Genomic DNA, 14710 nt, shown 5'->3' with positions numbered 1-14710 from the left:
CTCCTGGAACCTCAGCCTCTGAGGCCTGCGGCCACCTGGCTTTACCTCTGGTTGAAGATCACCCTGAGGGAGGGTCCATGGGGCCCGGGAAGTTGCAGACCCATGTGAAGCAAGGGATGGCTGGAGGAGGGTCTAAGACCTGTACTGCACACAGACCTTGGCCTGGCCCTGTGGGGTTTGGGGAATCTGTGCCCCCGACCCCCTCCTCGCACTCACTTAGCCTCCCTTCCCTTCCCTGTGTGCCTTCTTTGGGGGTCCTTTGCTGCTCAATCCGGAGGTGCCGCGGGTCAAGGCTGGAGGTGGGCAGCTGGTCTGGCCTCAGTGGCGCCACTGGTTCCTCCTATACTGTGAGACCCTCTCTACATCCCCGCTCATGCTGGGTACCACCTTCTCGGGTGACCAGATTTACCCTCAGGAAGGCTGGAGTAGTGGCGTCTGCCCCATCTAATTCCTCTGGGTCGGCCTGCAGCAGCGGGGACCTCATTCTTTTCCTTGATGGCCCTCACCTGCCCCGAAAGGCAGAAGCCTTGACGTGGTGAGCTCCTCCTCCACCCCACAGTCCTTCCAAATACATCCATCCCATATGCACCCTCTCAATCCTGCCCCTTCTTCCCCAGCGGGACCCTTCTCCTCCCCCACTCCTGTGCCAGGCTGAGCTGCTATTTGGGGCTCCGGACGGCCCTGCGGTATAATCAGTGCCCAGGGATAATTGCCACCTGCCCTGCCGGTGTCTGGGGGCTGTCTCGGCCACAGTAGCAGGGGGTGGACGCTGGCAGCCAGGCCTGAAGCGAGGTCAGGCTAGGGCAACGCTCCCCATCCCCCCAGATCTGCTCTTCGCCACCTACAGAACCTGTAAGGATTCCCCACGAAAGCCATGCTCTCCTGGGGGCTGTGCCCACCTGGGAGGCCCTGTGGCTACAGCTGGGAATGGGCGGCCATCCCAGCCAGGGGACAAAAATCTGGAGGCCACTCTATCACCCACAATCATCTCAAAGCCTGTCCCCCCTATACTGTCCCCAGTGGGTACCCTCCCGCAGCTGCAAGCTGACCGCTGGACGGCACCACGGCTGGAGCACGGGCTTTGCAGCTAGGACTTCAGTTTGACGTTCAGCACAAGCTTTCCCAGGGTCAAGCCCTCCAAGCCTCATTGTCCCCCTTCAGGGAGGAGGCAAACGAGATGACATGTGAGAGTAGGTCTCCCATAAATGCCAGCTCCCTGACCTTTTGATACTTTCTTTTCTACTCCGAGGCAGTTTACACAGCCTGGGTTTAAAACACCTGTCGTTCTCACTTGGCCGACTCTACGACGTTGGGCAATCCGTTCAGCCTCGGTTTCCTCATCAATAAAAAGGAGATAATCAGAGGAGCCTCCGCATCAAGTTACTGTGAAAAAGACACGATCTAATACGTGCCAAATGCTTAACGCAGTGCCCGTAAGTGTCAATGGTAGTTACTATTACGGGAAACTTCAGAGGGCAGAGAAGGGGGCTTGGGAGCATCCAGAGGCCAGTTGTAAGACGCTCAGGGGAGCAAAGCCTGAAGAGACAGGCCAGAGCCGATGGAACTAACTACACAGCAACCCTGGCACCTGGACATCCCCTATTGCACTGATGGCCCTGGGGGCTGAGGGTGATTTCTCCCAGGCCTTCTCCCTCTTTTAACCCCGTTTGCTCTAAGGTGCTGCCCTATACGCTTTTTGAGATCAGTGAACACCAGACACCTGTGGATGTTTTAGTTTTAAAAGAGAATCACGGGTTTCCCTGGTGGCGCAGTGGTTAAGAATCCGCCTGCCAATGCAGGGGACACGGGTTCGAGCCCTGGTCCGGGAAGATCCCACGTGCCGCGGAGCAACTAAGCCCATGCGCCACAACTGCTGAGCCTGTGCTCTAGAGCCCGAGAGCCACAACTGTGGAGCCCGCAAGCCTAGAGGCCGTGTTCCGCAACAAGAGAAGCCACCGCAGTGAGAAGCCCGTGCACTGCAACGAAGAGTAGCCTCCCTCGCCGCAACTAGAGAAAGCCCGTGCGCAGCAATGAAGACCCAACGCAGCCAAAAATAAATCTAAAAAAAAAAAATAAAAGAGAATCAGCAGTAGCAAAATCAAGATGAAGTACTTTGATCTTGAGAGATGGAAAAATAAAATTTCTTTTGTCTTTACTGTTAGAGTCCAATGCTAATTTGTCCTGACCCTTGGAACTCTTCACACAGATATCCATGAGTGGCCTACTAGGGCCACTCAGAGCAGTGACTTCTTCCTAGGGTGGAACAACACTGTTGGGGAGAATGGGCTGCAGGGCTGGGCAGAGAAAACAGGATTCACAGGGCCAGCCAGTCCCTGACACAGCCCAGCGCCATGCCTCTCTATTTCTCTTCCCCAACCAGGCACAGAGCTCCCATCTCTGGCACCTTGGCCAACAGGCCAGACGGGGAGAGCGCCTTAGCTCTCCTGCCCCACCAGCACCACAGCAGGTGCAAAGGCCACTCTGGATAGAAAGATGAGGCCAAAGTACTAGATATCGCCCCCGTGAGGATGGAGAAGAAAAGAGAATGGTGAAGTGTGGAGCGTGGAAAGTGGGTACCATCCCCACCTGCAGGAACTTCTCAACCCCAATCCAAGCCCTGAGGATGCCAGCCCTAAGGCATTTCTTAGCCCCACCACGGCCTGGGTACCAGCCTCACATCACAGCCATGATGACTCCACTGTGCTCTCCCTCATCCTTTTCAGCCACCAGCGCCCCACCTCGGGAGCCACACGTTCAGGGACTTCCTCTGACTTCCCCTTGGTGGACCCACCTGGAGGAACAGGCCACCCAAAGCCAACTTGGACGGCGGGAGCAGTGGGCTCAGTGTTCCTCCCGCGAGCTCTCTTTCCAGTGGACGCCTCCCACTGTGGGGCAAGTCGTCAGGGGGCTGCCCAGGCTTGACAGAGCATCCTTGGACTGATGCCTGGGGCATATGTTGTCCAGGGGGGATTGTTTTCCCTCCTGGTGCGCTCTCTCTCTCTCCCTCACTCGCGTCTCCTCCCCGGCTTCTGTGAGCTAATCAGGGAGCAGGAGGGGGAGGAGGGGGATGCTGCTTGCCTTCCCCGTTATCTGCAGCAATCCACGGTGACTAATGCTCCCAGTTGGTAAAAAGGCAGTGTAATCAAAACACTTTTTTTTTTTTAGTCCTTAAAGTTAGTCATTCTCCCAGAGTGGAGGAAAAAAAAGCCCACAGCAGGCACCATGAAATGCAAGCTGAGAGACTCGCGCTGCGGATGGAACTAAAGCATTGGCCATGGCAGCTCCCTGTGGGTCTGAGGCTCTGTCCCTCCTCCTCTGGGCCCCTTGGCTAGCCTTCCTCCGCACCCTCATTTGTTCTTGCTTTCCTCGATAGATATCTGGGCTGTCTGATCCCTGAAGGACTCCCATGCCAAGCTGGGATCTGCCCTTTCCTCTCACCCTGCGAGGTGCTGCCACCTGCTGGTCCTGAGTGCTCCAAACTGGAGGAGGCATATAAAAGCTCCCAGGCCGAGGCTGAGTGCCAGATCTTTTGTTAGTTAGGTGTGTGGTCATGTACTGCCCCCTCCCTTCACCCCAACCCGGCCATGGGCCAGGTTGCCCATGTTGGATTCTCCATTTTGCTACTTATTATTAGCTTCATGCTAATAATAATAACAGTACCTACCTCGTAGAGTCATTGTAAAGATTAAACAGGAACCGCTTAGAATACTGCCTGCCACATCGTGAGTGTTCAATTCACTCATAAAAATAATAACAACAAAATAACAAACTGGAATGTGTACCATCACATTGCCCTTACTCATCCAAGGCAGACATTGCTAATCAACCACAGATTTCCCCATCAGTAGAAGATTCCCCAGCATCCTTAGCACAGCACTCCAGCACTCCCTAGATTTCTGTGTGGGGAAGCTGGGAGAGGAAGTATATGACAAGCGCAGAGCTGAGGGTCAATGGGGAGCAGCTGCTTACCAATTACTGCATGAAAAGCTCCAAAGAGAAGTCAGGGGTATGATGGCAGAGCTGGTAGTTCTTCAACTCCTTTCCCTCTGGTAAATAGCTTTGTCCCCTAAAGTAGATCTCTGCTACCTGAACACTCATTAAACTTCCGGCTTAGGCTTCTGGGGAGAAAGCAGTAGTCACCAGGCTTGAAACCAGGAGCATCTGCCTCTACCCAAAGCTCCTCCACTCTCTGCTTCCACTTAGAAACTGAATTTGCTTGTGTTCTATTCCACCCCACCCACTGAAGGGGCAGGGTCAACCTGTATTGTGCTGTCCTTTGGTTACAGAAGAGAAAGACATAGCTCCCAGCCCTGGGTCTAGAGACCCTGCCCCTGAGTTTTCCCCGACAGTGGGAGGTGTTTGTGCTTCCTCATGCTCAGCTCCCCAGGAATCAGTACATGGCATGCCACAGTCACGGAGGGAAGCCTGTGGGTCCACAGGATAGCAGGATGCCTGCCTAAGCCCAGCAGGCCTCAAGCTGAACCAATGAGCCACAGGTAAGTAGACGGAGCTCAGCTCAGGGCAGGCACTCTCCTTACAGACTCCCAGGAAGCCAGCACTCTTCCTAGTCCCCTCAAACGTCCTGCTGGCTACCTGAAAGGTTTGGGGTTGAAAGTAAGCAGCACAGCCTTAGTAGGGCCTCAGTCTGAATCCTTCCATCCCAGAAGGTACATGTTTGGCTTCATTCCAAGACATCCATGATTCCTCAGACCAGCTCACTTCTCTGGGTTTGCCTCTCTGTTTGGGCCCCATCTCACATGCCTTCCCCATTCTCCTGTTTCCTGAGGGCCTCTGGAGTCAACAAGAGAGTTGACTTGGATTCTCAAACTATTGGAGACTTTGGTGATGTGATCCATTACTCATCTTTTAAATGAGGGGGCCAAGACCCGGAAAGGAGATGGGACTCATCAGCTGTAGGGTTAAAGAACTAGAGCCCAGTACTCCTCCAGATTCTTAATCTAGAACTCATCATTCTTGCCCCGCAGGATGTGGTTTCCACCCCACAGCCCTCAAACAGACTTGCCCTGGGTTACGGCGCTTGCCTAGGTTAATACTTGGAAATTCTTTAGCACTGTGGGGCAATAACCAGGGGAGACAGAGTAGGGGGAAAGGAGGAAGCAGGTGGGGAAGCCATCCACACGCGCTGAAATTCCAGGAGCCTCATAAGCACACTGCACCCTCCGTCCATTTATCACACCCTGTGCAAAGCAGCAAGGACTGTCCTTCCCTTTGCCCACACTCTCTGCCCCAGCTGCCCTTTGGTGACTTCTCTTCTTCCTCTTTACTCTTCAAGGCTGCTCTAGTGCTCATTGTGGCCTGTTTCCTGAGGAGTAACAATGGTGATGAAGCTGATCTGTGTGATGTGCTTGGGGGCCCACTCAAGAATGGAAAGAGAAAATATAAATGAGAGACAACCTCCCCTGGACAATTTTCTGAGCTCCCCTATTCCCCCTGGCCAAGCCCTCCACCCTGCCCTGGGAGGTCAGAACAAACTATACATTTCTTTGCCCTAGTTCATCAGCTTAGCTACTCCCCAAGCATCCCTTATAACACTAAAGCCCATTTGAAGCAGAATTCTTAGCGAGAAGGCCCTTGGGTGTCCAGCAGTTACCAGCAGCCTCACTGCCTGCTGCTCTCTCTTCTAAGGCAGGGAGATTTGGGAGGGTGAGGAAGCCAACTTGGCCCAGAACAGCTTAGGAGGGATTTTGGAAGACCCACGGCAAGTGAGCTGCTTGCCTGGAACTCAGTCCTCTTCTCAGCCACCATAGGTTCCCTCTGCCTGGACTCTCCCCAGCCCTCCCCTCAGACTCACCGGGCCAGCCTGATTTGCCTTCAGGATGTGGCTTACCCATTGGCTCCTCCCAGAAGCCTTCACTAAAACTCCATGTGCAGTTGGGAGTGAGGGGGGGCCTTACAGGCTGCCACAGCACTTTCTTTCCCATCATATATTATTACTTTGCTGCCTGTTTATCTCTCTCTCCAGGTAAGTAGCCCTGGGAGGGCATAAGGGCAGGATCCATACTGCTTTTTCATGGTTGTATCCTTGAAGTTAGCTCAGTGTCTGGCACATTGTAGGAGCCCAATGAATATGTGTTAAATGAATGAGCATAAAAATGGAACCATTCACATCATTTGGGTTCTGTAGTGCCGAGCACAGAGGGAAGACTGGAAGACTGGCAGCAACCCTTACTCTTTGTCCTGTTTGGTTGAGTAAATCCACAGAACATGCCAACCTGAAAAGCACTATTCTATTTTCTATTCAGAGCCCTGTGCCATTTTGGAGGAGCAAAGAGATCCATTTGTTTCTTTGCAACAGGTAACTATGTACAGGGTACAAAATTTAAAAGATACAGAAGACCGTAGAGTGAATGTAAGTCTCCCTCACACCCACTCCTTCATCGCTCCTTTCCCCCCTGCCCCCGCTAGACAATTAATTACTGCTACTGTCCCTGGATGAGAAATCTCCTTACAAACTGAAAAACTAAGGCAATTCCCGGTTAAGCAACACGTGTAGTCCGTGCAGGAGAATTTTACCAAGTCAGCGTTTAAGGTACAAAACGCACCCAGGGGTCCTCATGCCCCCGCCACAGGCTAAATCCTCTGGAGCCCCTATGCCTAGGCGCGAGGGTCGCGGGACAGGGCAACTCCGCGAAAGCCAGCGGCAGCGGAAGGGTTAATGCGTCTAGCCCCGTCCTCCCGGCCCGCCTCTTCCGGGCAGAGGGGGGCGGGGCTCACGTCACTTCCTGGAGACTGGCTGAATCCGGAAGCGATCCCCCAGGACCGAGGTGCAGCTGAGGACCCCGGCGGCAGGGCCAGCTTCGGGACCATGAGCTGGTGAGTGGGGCCCAGGCGGCGGGGGCAGCTGGAGCCCCCGGCCTGCAATGCGCTTTGCCCTGCGTCCGTCCGACTTGAGTCCCTTGGCCCGCGCTGCCCGCGGACCCTCTGCCCCGGAGCAGGGCCCAGTTGGCCCCAGCCCTTGGGGTCGTTCAAGGGGCTTTCCTCTGGTGCTTTCCTGGAGGCTCCAGCTCTCGGCAGGCCTCACCGGGAGGTGGGGCGGGGGATCCCTTTAGAGTGGGCTCCCGCGTCTCTTTGCTGACTCTGTACCAAGGTGCTGGTCCCGTCCGTCTTCTCTCAGCTGCGTGAAGTGAGGGACGCCCCTGTTACCTCCTTTACTAAGTATCTGTTGAGAAATATCCACTTCTCTCTCCCACGTGGGCATCTCTCCACCACTGCCAGGTGGCCCTCACTCTGGCCGTCTGAGCCCAGCTCATGGATCAAAACCCCTAGCTTTCAGACGAGTAGCCTTTGCTCCACTTAGTCTTCAAGAGACAAAACTTGCTTCTCTTTCGGAGGGAGCCAGAATTACACGCCACCCGCACTCCCATTATGGGATTGGACTAATTTTTTTCCAGGGCCTTACACACTCTTTGCTTTCCCTGTTAAATTAACGTAAGTAAGCTTAAATGTTATGGGAACTATCAAGCCATGAGAAAAGAAGCCAGGGAGCCTCAGAGTAGTAGTCACAACTCCAGAGCTGGCACGTGCGTTGCTATGGAACTGTATGATACTTGGCTCATGGTAGACACTTGATCATGTTCAATGGTTGATTTCTTTTGTAAGACTCAGTTTGCCCAAAGGACCTTACCTTCAGGCTTGAGGGCCTGTATATCCACAACCCAAACCTCAGGGCATCCAACTAAAGTGTGCTTGTATGAATACATTGATCCCCGGAGATGTACGAGATGAATCAGTCCTTTTGGAATCCAAGTTACGTTGGCATAGGGTACATGTTTGCCACTCTCTCCTCAGAGTCTAGCCTGTTGCTTTACGAAAAGTGCACATTAGCTAGTTATGAACGAGTGAAGATGGTAGAATATTCTTTAGGAAGGCGCTTGCAGCCTCACATTTGGCCATCAATGGAGACTAAGCTCTGGCCACAGACAACTGATGTCATTCAGTGTCAGGGACAGCCCTGTAATGTGAAATGTAAGCCATTTCTGTCCCCTCCTCCCCCCAGCTTCTTAGACGAAGATTGACCGACAGATGTCAGACAGTCAGCACCAGCGCGTGGGGGTCAGCCCCGAGCAACCCCCTAACAAGCCCCAGCAGGAGCTGCTCCTTTTCCCTCCACCTTTGCTCCAGGAGGCCGATAGGGGGCTGGAGCCTTAAAAAGCTAACTTTCGCGTCTTGTTATAACCTGGTTAGTGATGGGCATAGTGGCAATCCTTCAATTCCCCTTCCTAGAGGGATTACTTCCTTAAAGGATCAACCTGGGTCCCTTTACTTTGTGATGTAGATGACTTCTTGCCTGCTGCATCTTGAATCTTTGGAGTTCTCTTACCTAATGTCTCCAAAAGCAGACAGTACAAGGTGCTTTATGTTTCCTAGACTGGCATTTACAATTCTTAAGAATGAATTGATCTTTCCTTCACAAATCAGGAGAAGAGTAGAGCAGAGGCCACTAAAGGTAGAGTCGTCTCTGGGTGATCTGAGACGCATTGTTTCCACCTGTCTTACAGAAATCCTTTTTCTGAAAAACTAGTAGCCTATTTCAGGCTGGAGAGAATTGAAATTGACAAGTAACTGCCCAGCCAAAGCTGAGATTTTGTCCAGTAGAATTAATATAACAATACACACACATCTTGGCACCTCCTTGGACTGAGGGTCACAACCAAAAGGGTGGCTTTGTCCCTCAAAGCTGAGGTTCCTTTCTCTTCCTCCTTAGAGGGCTTCTGCGTCATCTCTTGCGTGGCCCCTGACCCTCTCTCCCTGAGAGGGGAATAGCACCAGCGCCTGGGCACACAATTGCACTCAGTTCCTGGCTCAATGGCTGGCAAGGGGACCAGGGCTGGGTCCTTCTGATTCACTCCTGGAGTGGTTTTCCTGCTCCCAGAATGAATCCATCCATTCATCCGAGATTGGAATTTTCAGTGGGGGAAGAGACCAGAGTGACGTAGAGCCGTCATGGGAGTCTGATGCCCAAGGTCAAGTTCACCAAGCACATGGGATATGCCAGCCATCGTCGAATAAGGCCTAGGGGTACGCGGCCCATGGTCCCCAGAGGGTAACCATTGTTCTGGGCTAGGCTGGACTTTCAAAATGTCACAGTGAGAAATGTCCAATATTGGTGCCCTTTGCACACTGTGGACTTTGCATGAAGAGTGAGAGGTCTTTGTTCTCTGCTTCCTCAGTGCATGCAGCCCGCCCACCGCCTGTTTGTTTAGTGGGCACTTGCTGCCTTCCTGTACCATCTACTCATCCATCCGTCCACTGATCTGCTTTTCAGCAAGGTGGCCCAGTGGTGGGCTCTGCCCGGAGGAAGGCATTTGATGTTTACATCTCAGATCACTGATCCACCTCTTGGCCCCAAGCCAAGTGCTGCTTTCTTACCCTTCCTCCTCCGTGTCACCCCCCTCTCCGTGTGTGTGTGTGTGTGTGTGTGTGTGTGTGTGTGTGTGTGTTGTGTGTCTTTATTATGGTGTGGAGGGAGAATTAAATGGAATTAAGGATAGTGACCTTAATCTTGCTTAGCTGTCTCCAGGACCCATAGCCTTCCTTGGAACCACACACCTTCATGGTGATCTTAGGCTTCAATGACGAGGAAAAAGGAGCACTGCTGGAGGAAATCGTCCTATACCTAGAGGTTCAGGAGTCTGACTCAGAAGGAAGGAAATTAAAGTCAGTGCAGATAAATTTGGTAGGAGTTGGAGTGCTGAGTTCAGGCTCTGGTTCCCTCATTCTCAGTGTGGCCTGGTTAGGCGTCTGATCTTCCTCTGTCTTGTTTTCTCCACTTATAACACGGAATGGATAAGCTCAGCTGATACTTTGTCACCCAGACCTGTTGTGAAAAGAAAGGAAACCCTGGGCTTCCCTGGTGGCGCACCCTGCGGATGCTATTTTGTTTTCTGACTCTTCTGGGCTCTTCTGCCCCTTAAATATTGGTATTCCTCAGGGAACATCTTTTTTTTTTTTTTCCTGTTCTCACCATGTATACCCTCCCCATCATCTTCAGGATAAAGGCCTAACTCTGGGCCATGGCCTAACTAAGGCCTAACTAACTGGAGACTGGAGGCCATGGCCTAACTAAGGCCCTTCTGGATCTGGCTGTCCCCCTTCACTCCTGTGTCCAAGCTTCTCCTGGTCTCTCGTGCCCCTGCTCCTCTGTGCGTGCCATTCCCCTGCCCAAAATGCCCTTTACTCCCCTCACCTCCCCACCCGCCATCCCCCAGGCCAACATCCACTCATCCTTAAAGAGTCAGGGCAGGCTTCAGCTCCTCTGAGGGTCTTCCCTGAACGGCCCCCCACACCCTGCCAAGCTGAGTGGGGTGCCCCTCCTCTGACCGCCGTTAGCATCTGTACTTGAATTCTTGGCTTACTTTTCAGTCAGCCCACTAGTCCATGAGCTGTTGAAAGCAGAGGCTGTCTCTTGGTCACCACTGTATCCCTAGCGCTGTTCCCGGCAATCAGTAAATGTTTACAGAATGTATGAATGAGGACTTTCTTCCCATTTACTGACTTGCCTTCACTCAGGAAAAAATTTAAGATAAAAATGTGCAAAAGCTACTGGCCACTTCCTGAAGTGAAGAGCCTCTAAGCGTGCTATTGTTAACATGAAGGAGTGGCTTCCGAGGCTCTCTGAGGCTGTCTCTGTTCTCTGCCCTCCCCTCCCCACCCTTCCCCCACCCAAACTCCTTTATTCTCGAGCTCCATGGTGCTTCTCTTGTAGTACTCCCACGCTATCCACGTATCACAAACGTGCGCCTCTCTCCCACATAAAGTCCGTGAGAGCAGGGTCTACAGCTTCTCCATCTGTGTGTACACATACTGTCTTGCACATAGTGGGTACCTAATCGGTAATTGTCAAATGAAGTGGATGGAATGTAAAGAAGGATGGTAAACTGCTGGATCAGAGGGACCCATCCATGCAATTGCAGACATTTTCTCCGTGGAGTCTCTTTTCCCTCTAGCATCACCAGTGCTATCTTACATTCATATAGTGCTTTTAACTTTGCACAGTACTTTCCCATCCATTCTCTGATATCATCCCCACATCTACCCTTTGAATTTTGCAGTTCAGGTCTGATTATCTCCCTTTGACAACTTACCTGAATTCACTCACCTGGCGGAACTGGAACTGAAACCTGCATCTCCTGAGTATTCCCTGTGCTTAAACAGGAACATTAGGAAAGTGGAAGACCATTCCCAAGCTGATTGGATCCCAAAGGAAGGTGTCTGACTTTGCTAGGCCGTATTGACACCACCGGGTTGGTAGTGAATTACAGGAAGTGACCAGTTTTCACAGGTAAAGTGATAGAGGAAGTCCTGTGTCCTGCAGACCTCCAGGTATTCTGGACCATCTCAGCTTCTTCCTATTCTGGGGCCTCCCTGCATGGGGCAGCCTTATCACTTGCTTCTGTGACTTTGGACAGACCAGGCTCTCCCCAAGCTTCTTCCTCCTGTGTAAAGAGCATAGTAATGCCTAGAAGACAGGGACCCCATGAGGAACCCATGAGATTCTATATTCAACATTGTTTTGGGAACAAACGTAAAACTCTTCTTTCAGCCTTTCGTAACAAGGGGGGAAGGGACCTTTTCCCGATTTTGGAGTAGTTGGAAAGAGTCAAGTACCTTGAGTCCCACAGCTTCACAGTCAAAGATGTTTTCTTGTATATTATACTTTTAAGTAAATGTGTTGAGGTAGCTTTCAAATTGGCAGTTAAACTATTAAAGTTGTTTTCCCAAAACCATTATTCTGGTGGCTAATCTATTAAGTAGAGCCCAGTGTAGTTTGTTGCACACAGATAGTGTTCAATGAATCTTTGTTGATTTAATGCATATCGAACAGTTTTTAATGTACAAGGGCCTGTGCTAAACACTGGGAGACATTCAAAATGCTTTAAGAATCCATCCTTGTCTTCGGCCGGTGTATGGAAAGTGCCGGAGGTTCACAAGAATGACAGCAGATCACTAAACGTCCCTGTGGTGGCATCAAGAAAGACTTCAAGCAGAGGATGTGATTCTAACTGAACCTTGACGTAGCAAGCGTGTCCTGTTGCAGTGGGGAACAGGAGAGGGGTGTGCAGGTTAGAAGAATGGTGTGAAAAGGGTGTGTGGAGACAGAATGCGTGAAGAGTGTTGGGGGCAGGCAGTCAGGAGGCCAGCTTGGGTTTAGTAAATAGTGATTTGGGTGGAAGCTTCATTGATGAAAGCTGGCTCTCTGGTTGGGGCCATACTGTAAGCACTTTCAGTGCCATGCTGAGGAATTGAAATTGAGCCTGGGCTTCCGAAAATTGAAGGTTTTTGAGCAGGGAAGTGGCAGGGCAAAAGCAATGATTTTTGTCAGGTTAATTTGGCAGTGGTCTGCAGGATAACTCAGAAAAGAGAAAGAATGGAGTTGGGGGCGGGGTACCTTGGACAGTGGCTTCCGAAGTTTTTTGACCACAGCTTGCAGTCAGAAATGCCTTTGATATCAACAGACACACAAACACACACACACACACACACACACACACACACACACACACGAAATAAGTTTCACATTGTATGTGTACAATGCACTCAGATATTTTCTACTATGTTTTATTTTGTTTTTTAAAGCATGACCCACTTCAGTTGATTTCATGACTAATTTTGATAGATGTTTACAATGGAATGATGTGTAGCAGTGTAAATGATCGGTGAGGGATGGGTGTTCTACACACCCCGGTTTGAAAAACACTTTTCTAGGAGTTTATTACAAATATTCAGACTAGAAGCTTATACCTGTGACTCCAGCCAGGTAAAGATAGTGTTCTTTATTTGGTTGTTTGTCATTGGTTATAAATAAGGAATACAGAAGGGGCGGCTGTAAAGAACGCTGGCTGGTTCTGCATAAGAACTTATTGCATAGATTTGAAAGCCGCCAACCACTTTATATAGAAAAGAAAACCCAGGTAGACAAAAGCCTAAATCAAGATGTTCCATTGGGCTTCCCTGGTGGCGCAGTGGTTGAGAGTCCGCCTGCCGATGCAGGGGACACGGGTTCGTGCCCCGGTCCGGGAAGATCCCACATGCCGCAGAGTGGCTGGGCCCGTGAGCCATGGCCGCTGAGCCTGCGCGTCCGGAGCCTGTGCTCTGCAACGGGAGAGGCCACAACAGTGAGAGGCCTGCGTACCGCAAAAAAAAAAAACAAAGATGTTCCATTTATTAGTAATCAGGGAGAGCAGATTAAACCAACATTGAGAAATGAAATGTCATTTCACAGCCATCAGACTGGCAAAAATGGGCAATTTAGTCTGGCAATGCCAAGTATCTGAGAATGAGGAGCGGTGGGAACTGGCATCTGCTGAGTGGGGTGGGGAACTGACGCAACCACTGGGAGATTTTGTAGTGCCTCACACAGCGAAAGATGGGCCTGCCCCTCACCCAGAGAAACTTCTGCACCTGTGCAGCAGGAGACCTGAGCAGAAATGTCCGCTGCTTCATTGTTTTTACATGTCTAGCCTCTGAAGAATGGGAAAATAAAACATGGTGTCATTACATAGTGAAATACGCAGTGTCAGAATGAATGAAGTGAGCCATGTGTATCAGCAGGGGCAAATCTCAGAAACATAAGGCCCAACATAAAAGGCTAGTTCGGAAATGATACATTCAATGTTGTACTATTTGTATAAAGTTTAGATCTGTAAAACAACACTATGTTGTGCTTATGGATTCAAACTTATGAAGCAAAAGTATAGGATTAATAAGCACTGAATTCGGGGTAGTGGTTACCTCAAGGATAACAGGAGGGAGGGAAGGAAGGAAATGGGATCAGGCTGGAACACTCAGGGAGCTTCAGCAGTATCTGTGCTGGTGTGCTGCTTGAAGAATAAGACCCGAAGCAAGTACGGCTCAGTGTTAGAATTTGACAATGCTAGGTGGTGGGTACATGAGTATTTATTATATGTGCTCTGCTCTATAATTTTCTGAGTGTTTCCAATATTTCTGTAACTGTCGTCATGCCTAGCCTGACCAGTATCATGGCTAAGGCTGACCTCATAGCAGGAGAATTATTGCCTCCTGTGGCCAAAAGCTGGGGATGACCGAGGCAGGCAGGCCTAGAAGTGGGTTTCCATCCCAGCCCTCCTTCTGCTTCTAGGGGCCAAACCTTCAACAGAGAAGAGGAAACGGTGGAGTGAAAGCTCTTTTTAAGATTCCTGGTTGGTAAGGGACGAGTGAGAATGAGATTAGAGCTAGTGCCTCAGCTGGTCTGGTGCTTCTCAGAGTGTCTGCCCTCAGCCACTGTGAACCCATCAGAGTGGAAGTCAGGCCATAGGAGGCTTCTCTCTGGCTTGTTCAGTAGGCAGGACAAGGCTTTCCCCTCCAAATGTCTTCTGATTCCCTATTATAAAATGGGAAAACCGAGTTTCTACTTCTTCTTATCTTAGCAGGTTAGAATGAGAATAGGTAGTAACTTGTCTGTCAAATATTAGGAGTTTCTTAAAGAGCTGCCAAAAAAAAAAAAAAAATCCAACCACCTCCCTGAATTGCCTTCCTTCCTCTCTTTTCTTGACCTCTGGATACTCCATCAGCCTCCAACCTTGTGTCACAAATCCTTTTCCAACTCACGAGGAAGTCACCACTCAATTTTAAGCAAATATATTAACTTGGACCTGGTAGTGGTGGTTATGGCAGGGACTCCTGTGTGCTCCCCAAACAGAAAACAACCATTTCAGGTTTCCTGACCATA

At 50.7% G+C, this 14710-nt stretch overlaps 1 protein-coding gene across 4 annotated transcripts in view; it reads left to right on the top strand.

The window, feature by feature from the left end:
• The first annotated feature begins 6731 nt into the window (after positions 1–6731).
• The window catches only part of BIN3 (bridging integrator 3), a 44254-nt gene continuing 36275 nt past the window's right edge, over positions 6732–14710 (top strand). For 2 of the 4 annotated variants that reach the window (XM_027092093.1, XM_027092089.1), the window contains exon 1: positions 6732–6834. In XM_027092093.1, the coding sequence (XP_026947894.1) occupies positions 6827–6834 (8 nt within the window). In that variant the 5' untranslated portion in view covers positions 6732–6826. The remainder of the gene's footprint in view (positions 6835–14710) is intronic. The other 2 variants (XR_003429800.1, XM_027092090.1) reach the window with 1 other exon arrangement.

Source organism: Aethalodelphis obliquidens, unplaced genomic scaffold, assembly GCF_003676395.1.
Source record: "Aethalodelphis obliquidens isolate GAN/ISIS:26980383/991018 unplaced genomic scaffold, ASM367639v1 scaffold74, whole genome shotgun sequence".
In the NCBI taxonomy this organism is placed as follows: domain Eukaryota; kingdom Metazoa; phylum Chordata; class Mammalia; order Artiodactyla; family Delphinidae; genus Aethalodelphis; species Aethalodelphis obliquidens.
This window is presented reverse-complemented; position numbering and strand designations above follow the sequence as displayed.